The 7,710-nt window shown below is 37.3% G+C and overlaps 1 protein-coding gene across 1 annotated transcript in view; it reads right to left on the minus strand.

Annotated features, from left to right (window-relative positions):
- The window catches only part of slc39a6 (solute carrier family 39 member 6), a 29,574-nt gene extending 24,846 nt beyond the window's left edge, over window positions 1-4,728 (minus strand). Inside the window, exons 1-2 of the mRNA XM_022761851.1 lie at window positions 4,665-4,728; window positions 2,096-2,306 (exon numbers count right to left, since the gene is read on the minus strand). Of these exons, the coding sequence (XP_022617572.1) occupies window positions 2,096-2,301 (206 nt within the window). The 5' untranslated portion in view covers window positions 2,302-2,306; window positions 4,665-4,728. The remainder of the gene's footprint in view (window positions 1-2,095; window positions 2,307-4,664) is intronic.
- Window positions 4,729-7,710: the final 2,982 nt, after the last annotated feature.

A 7,710-nucleotide genomic window follows, 5' to 3' on the forward strand; every position in this document is an offset into this window, starting at 1 on the left:
AGTCTCATAGAGAGCTTTAATCAAGCACTCAACATTATTGGTGACTATGAAAGTTCTCCTTTGAACCCTAGAGCAGAGCATGAAGGGACTCATGCAGGGTCAAGGGGGGAGGGTGTAACCCACATGGATTTTAGGGCTACAAAACCCATATATGTGGTTTAGAGGTGTAATTGCATGCTGTTCCCACAAGGGGGCGCTTATACACTGATGCACCTGTTGCTTTGAGGTGGCTACGTGACCTCCTTTTTTCACTGCAGCAGCTCTCTCAACACCGCAGATGTACGAGCATGCGGACAACAAATAAGCAATTCCTGGTATGAAACACCGCAAAATAGTCATCAAAGTCAGATTAATGTCCATGTAACAATGCTAATAAGATGCTCTTTCAATAGAAGTCCAACTGTGAGCGAGAGGGAAACAGCTTCTGTCCAGTTATTATTGTTGAGAAACTCCGGTGAGTTGCCACAATGTATGCTAGTTTTTTGTTGTTAGCATTGTGTAAGAAGTTGCATTAAAACTGCAGTTGAGTCAAGATATTTCTCATAAAAACCAACCGGTGATTGTGACATGTGGTTGAATGTTTATTAAATGCTTCGGTGCAACTGTATCATTATATTTATGATCTGAAAAGATCGCTAGCGGCTAAGCAATAACTGCTAACGGATAAGCTAATTGCTAGCTCTGGTTAATGGAGTGACTAACACTGTGTGTAAACTTTAAAGGACAATTACGCTGTTTTCTAACAATACCATCATTAGGCTATGGTTGAATTGGACTGTGTACTCTAATGCTTTGTAATGCCATTTAATGGTAATTTAACTAATTTTGGTTGTTAGAAGTACATGCTAAGAGAATCATAAGGTATAATTTAGTTCATTTTCATGATTGAGTTAACAGTACATTGGAATGGTGCATAAAAATGTAACAGTACAGGAAATAATTTAGTTGAATGTTAAAATAGTAACTTTTTTTGCCGTAAGAAATGCATATTAAGTAATCTGTTACAGTAAGAATATAAATGTTGATGTGGCAGAGGGAAATTCATTGTAAATAATTTATCATTAAGTTAAAAATACAATTCATGGTAAATGGTTCATGTTAAAAATTACTAGTTGTTAAAATAAGGTTATTGTAGTACAAGTATATCCTTAATTGTTGGTTATATGGTGTATGATATTCTATGAGGGAAAAGAATTTAAGGAGATCTCATCTAAGATACATAAAGAGAACCGAATAACTTATTATCCTGCACTATCTGTGTAGGTTGGTTTTTTGTGACCAGATAGAATCAAAGATGGCGAGCCCAGCCCGTGACCCTGTGGACGGTTGGAGAAACGGTGTTGGCCAACCGTAGGAACTGCCCACAGAGGACATCTGATTTAAAGTGATACCCAGTTCAATGGGTTACAGATAAGATACACAAACACTAATTATCCTACCCGGGTAGTAGTAGTAATAGTAGTGAACACTTGGAACAGATACTACACACACAACTTTGAACTGAACTCTTGAGCTCTTTAATCACAAGGAGTACCTGTGGATTAAAGGAACAACAAATAAACTGAAGGACATTTCATTGGAGGTTTTCCACTTCCATAACGGACTATTTCTGTTGATTTCCCTTTTTGATTTATTTATTTTATTTGTTATTTTCCATTCTTTTCAAAAGAATTACAGTGTGTGTATCACTGGGTATACGGTTTGAGGCAATAAATTGTCATTGTTCAACTATACATTAATTCAGTCCCTGAATTATTCAAGACAACTGCTCATCGGACCTAGATAGATGTTAGTGTCTTATTATTACTGTTGATTGACACTGAGGGCGCTACATTGGTTTGGGATGTTTTTTATTTATGCTGTTCTACTCTTTTTATTATGCTCAGGTTATTTCCTTTTATTGGTTTTCCCTTTTTCTTATAAAGCACTTTGTAACTTTACTAAGAAAAGTGGATTATAAATAAAGTTTTTATTATTATTACAGTGATCATACAACATTTGATACGACATCCCAAATAAGATGAGAAGCTATTGAAATTCTGGCTCAGTGTGATCAACAGCCATCCAAGCAAATCATCATATTTGATGAGCTCACCTGTTGAACAGAGCCTCCAGGTGTCGCCTCTGGCTCTGCTCTGCCCTCTGTGCGTCGACCACAGCCGACAGTAAACGCACCGGGCTGTTCGTCTCTGTGGCGGACGGGCTGCAGTCTGAACTGGCTGAAAAGACACCGCCGGACAAACTCGCGGCGAGGAGAACTATCACAGCCAGGGCGGCTCGACTCTTCTCCTCCTTCATCATCTTCTCTGCTGGGAAAACAAATGTTTTTAGAAACAGCAACGAGCTCTGACGTCACCTGACAAGATAGATGATCTATAAAACCAGTTATAGCTCCAACAATTCGTCAAATGATTGATTAGTTGGAAATTAAGGAAGGAATAAAGTCTTTTTTTTGCAAAGATGCGAAATATTTGCTGCCTCCAGTTTCTCTAATGTGAGGATTTGCTGCTTTTCTCCATTTTAGAATGACTATGAACTGGAGCTGGATGATTAATCTAAATTTATTTTGAATTATGGTTTTGTCTTCCAATGATTATGAAAACAAAACAATCGAGATATAACAATTATTGTGCCACATTCGGTTTCACAACAAATTTCATTCCCCTACAAAAACCATCCCCCCATCCACTTCCTGGTTACTTTTTGGCGTATGTTAGCAACATACGCAGGAGTGCTTCATCTTGAGTCGGACCAGCCTTTAATTCCCTTGGACTGAGTTACTGAGTGGAACATGTTGAATATAGTTTATCACAATGTTGAATATATGTTTAGAAGTTTTGAGTATGTTGGTGCAGTGCACTACAACATATCTGATCTCATTTATTTTCATATATGATTTTTATATACTGAATGTTGTAGTTTTCAGTAGGTACACTGTTACAACATAGCTGATCTTTTTTATTCATTTATTTCTATTTATTTTTATAGTATACATTTAATTGATTGAATTAATTTAGATATTATATATTATTTTACTTATTTATCTTTTTTTTTTGTTACGTTTTCCATTGAATTGTTTTTAAAGTTCAATAAACTCATGGTGTTTCCAAAGTCAGTGAGTAATTGTGTTAAATATTCCTGATCTCAATATTGATCAAAATAATCCTTATTAAGATTTTTGCCATAATCGAGCTGAATATCTTTGACTGTTACTCAAGCAAAACAAGCAATGTGATGATGTCACCTGAGGCTTTAGGAAACTTTTGAGAATTACACAACATGTTAGTATCACAGTTTCATGATTCACCAAAACACTGTGGTTGGTAGGTTTTTTTTTTAGGTTTTTCACATCATTTTAAATTTCCTTGGATTTATTTTGAAACAGAACTTATCAGAATATGAATTGGAAACTGATCCAGTCACAGTCACTACCAGACTCTAGACAAATGTTCTAAAGTTTATACTGTCACAAGGATATATGTAGGTAGGTTTACAGCTGTTTGTTCACAGGTATTAAATCTTTTTTTTTTGACTGTCACACTTGTACTTTGTAGAAGCAACGAAAGCCACTGTTTCATAAACTGGAACTATGTACTGTTTTGTGGTTTAGTTTGTCGATGGAGTAGCTGATTAAACAACTCATGATTTCAGCTCTAGCATTTAAACCTCTTAAGATGAGGAAAGCGAAACCTACAGTTGACTAAGTTCAGAGGGGATTTGGTGCCCTATGTCCTGTAAATCATCTTAATAAATCATTTGTAATTTACTACAACACCAGAACATTACCCAGCTAGTGTAAATGAACACATTCTGACCACTTTAGCTCATCATGTTAAATCTTAAATGTTTTGTTTTACTGTTGAACAGTGGCCGAAGTGGCATTTAGGTACTTCTGTGAAATCAAAATTACTACGATGCAAAAATACTCCATTGCAAGTAAAAGTATGGCATTTTATATTAATCATTGAAGTATAAAAGGTAGTCCTCACAGTACAGGCAGAATGGTTATCACAATATTATGCAATTACTGATGTATTAATTGCTGAATTTACTTACTTTTACAAAACTACAGCTGGTGAATAAATGCAGTGGAGTTAAAAGCACTAAATTCCCCTCATTTAATGGAGGACGTGTACATGGGTAATCGCCTTAAGTTTACGTTGACCACATGTCTAACTGTTATTTCAGTTACTTCATTAACCTTATTACACAATAGAAAACACGATTACAGAACATGTTTCAGTTCAGCTACATGACGGAGTAACCTTTTTAACGGATTGTGGTTAAATCCGGATATAGATTACTATAAAACATCACTTCTTCGATGAATAGTTTATGGTTATAATCCCAGTATTGTTTTAAAATTAGACGGATGAAAAAACGATTTAACAGCTGTTTTCATTGTCGGTTCTTAAGCCGAAATGAAAAGTAGCAGCTAAAACATTGGTTCCGTTATTTTTTAGATGGTGTCCGTGCTCTGATACGAAAAGAGACATTAAATTAAACGTTTTATCAAGGGAGTCTGACGTGAAGCCAGATTGGGCAGCGTTAGATAGCTAGCTTTAAACGATAAGCAGCTCATATTTAGTCGTGACAGTAAATGTAGATTCATGGTGTTTAGTATTCAGGAAAAACTTATGATAATTCTAAGTAAGCTCCCTCACCTATTCAATTTCTAACACTGAGTTAGGTGGGTTAGCTTCCCTGCTAGCCGAGTTTGTTTGGTTTAATTTCTCGGAGGATGCTGACAGATGGCATCTGCCGGGCGGCCCAAGCCCGGGCCTCCTCCTGCTGCTGATGAGGCTCGGCCTATCTTTGGCAGCGATATCGAGCAATAAAACCATAAAGTCCAGCTCCCGCGGTACGAGCAGCCACGCGTGTCTGCCTCTGCCCCAAAAAACTCGCACACACCAGAGGTAAACAGTAACACGTTGGGTTTGTGCGCTCTGCACCAGCCCGGTGCCGTGTGCACAAAGACGGTAAACCCGGAAACTGAAATCAGCCGCCGCTGCCGCCGCCGTGCGGAGCGGACATGCTTCCTCCCCGCGCGGTCACAAACTACACCGAAATAAGCGCGTTAACGTGTGGGGACGACTTACGGTGAATTTAAGTGCTGTGTTTGATCTTCTCCGGTTGATGTGTGAGCTCTTTACCCAGGGTACCACTCGGTCCTCTCCTGCCCGGTAAAGAAGGCTGATAGATGTGTTTTGTGTCGCCTTCAGAGGCTGTCGGAAATCTGAGGCACACTCCGGAAGGAGGAGAGCCAACTCCGGGGGGGCTGAGCCAAAATATGTTCCACAGAAAATAGGCTGACAAATACTGAAGAGGATTAGGGCCACACATTTTTTTATTTTTTAGAATTCTTACTTTCTTTCAGAATTTTGATTTAAAGTCAGAATTCAGACTTTCTAAAACACTTTAGGGTCACATGTGGAAAAAGAAAGAAAAAAATCTCTCTCTCTCTCTCTCTCTCTCTCTCTCTCTCCTCTCTAATATATATATATATATATATATATATATTTTTTTTTTTTTTTTTTTTTCTCAGACTTTTTTCTCTGAGAATTCTGAGATAAAAAAAAATTCACATGGCCCTAATCCTGCTCTGTAAACATAAAATATTGATATTAAGTCAGTTAAACAACGTTAAAAAATGTTAAAAATGATATGAAAATACATAGAAAACAACAACAAAGGAAAGAAGATGAAAATTTCTGATCTGTGTAATGAAAATCTGATTTGACCAGTGGTGGATCGTAGCAAGTACTACACTTAAATAGTAGTTAACCATAGTTGCCATTTTTAAGTTGGAACAACTTCATTATATGAAGTAAACACGACTCAATTTTAAGTAAACCTAACAAGGGCATATAAAGTTGACATAACTTAAAACTAATTGTTATACAATAGTTTAGCTTGCTTTTTCAAGGCAATCGGTTTCCTAGATTTCTACTAAGTAAGGTTGATCTTTTATATTGCTAGCAACACAAATGTCAAAATTGTAAAACTTTTTGCTTTCAGGCTTTTTGAGGGCCCGCCCCAGGCTGGTCCCTGGACACTTGTTCCACTGGAACCATCACATGTGCAAATGCGACCTCAGAATCTCTGCATCGCTAACACCGCTAGTGAAGTATTTCCCAAGGATCCCTTGAATGCACCTCAGGAGGACTTGAAGCAGATGCTGTGAAGGAGGATGGCAGGTCAGAACATGTGACAGGGCTTTGGTAGCATGTGACGGTCCCACCAGTGTCTAGGTCTGAGGGTGGTGGGAGAGAGGATTAGTTAGAAAAAGATCTGGAAACTCTCAACAGGAAGAAAGATCTTTGACAAGTCATTCCCTCAGATTAGTGAATGTGCCCTGACATGGTATGAACTTAGTGTTTCATCACCTACCATTAAACTTTGTCATTTCATTCCATGCTCTCATGTTCACTGACACTGACAAAAACAAAGGTCTCACTGACCTTTGACTGTGATTTCCAAACTGTAAAAACTATAAGAACCAAGCTTCTGAATACATTTGGGACAAGAAATGTTCTTGTAAATAGGATTTCTCTTTACAGTACGTTTAATTTTAGAGAGTAAAAACACTTTTACTCCCATCCCATCTGAAACAACATATCATCAGAATTTCATGTCCTGCACTGAGATATCTGTGTGTATGTCAGCTGTGAAACGTCCCAGACACAGTGGAGATATCACCCCACAGAGCAGCAGAGAGCCAAGACCAAACCCACCTACAGAACAAATAGTGCCAAGTTACTCTGCTCACATCTGTTTGTTTTCTTTTCTGTTTCAAAACCAACAGGGACGAAGTGAAACAATACAACCAAAGTCAGTTCAGCCTCTTTAACAGTGGCTCTAAAATCCAAGAACATGACAGAAGTGTTGGTACTATTAGTTTGTGTTTAGATTGTTGTTTAGGTTCTTGATCCTCTTTGTTTATAATGTTTACCTGGATTTGGGTTCACACACACACACACACACACACACACACACACACACACACACACACACACACACACACACACACACACACACACACACACAAAGATGATGCAAGATAAAACATTTACTACAATAAAACAATAAAATGATGAATAAAAGTCAATAAAATAAAATAAACATCAGGGAGAAACAATGAAAAATGTTAAGTACATTACTCTAAATTAGCATTGAAGGCTAAACCAAATTAAAAAGCCACACTTTAATTACTTTTGATATAATATCATGAGAGCTTTTCATTGTAGTAATAATAACTAGAAAATTCCAGGGAAATTTTGAGTGCCACGGGGGCTACTGCCGGGATGAGTACATGATTTATTTCCAGTGTTCAAAAGTCACCCTGATCATATTCTGGTTTTGAGAAATGTCTTGATATAAAAGACTCTGATATAAAACAATGTCACATCCCTCCATCATGTATTATGTGGGAAATATCTCATATTCTGTGTTGTTTTTTTTAATAAAACAAGAGGCAACATGTCTTCAAACTGGCATTTAAAGGGTTAAAATCCTGAAAACTAATAAACATTTGGTAGGTTTGAGCAGAACTGAAGTGGTTTAAGAGATGTATGCAAAAAAAAGCAGAAATATTGATATATGATGATTTTATAGCATCTTTGTGTCCTTTTTTGGACGTGAGGAACCCCAGAGGGTACAAAATGTGTTACCAGTGTATAATAGACCTTTAACAGTAACTGACATTAGATT

The sequence above is a fragment of the Seriola dumerili genome, unplaced genomic scaffold (genome assembly GCF_002260705.1).
Source record: "Seriola dumerili isolate Sdu_G_001 unplaced genomic scaffold, Sdu_1.0 BDQW01000432.1, whole genome shotgun sequence".
In the NCBI taxonomy this organism is placed as follows: domain Eukaryota; kingdom Metazoa; phylum Chordata; class Actinopteri; order Carangiformes; family Carangidae; genus Seriola; species Seriola dumerili.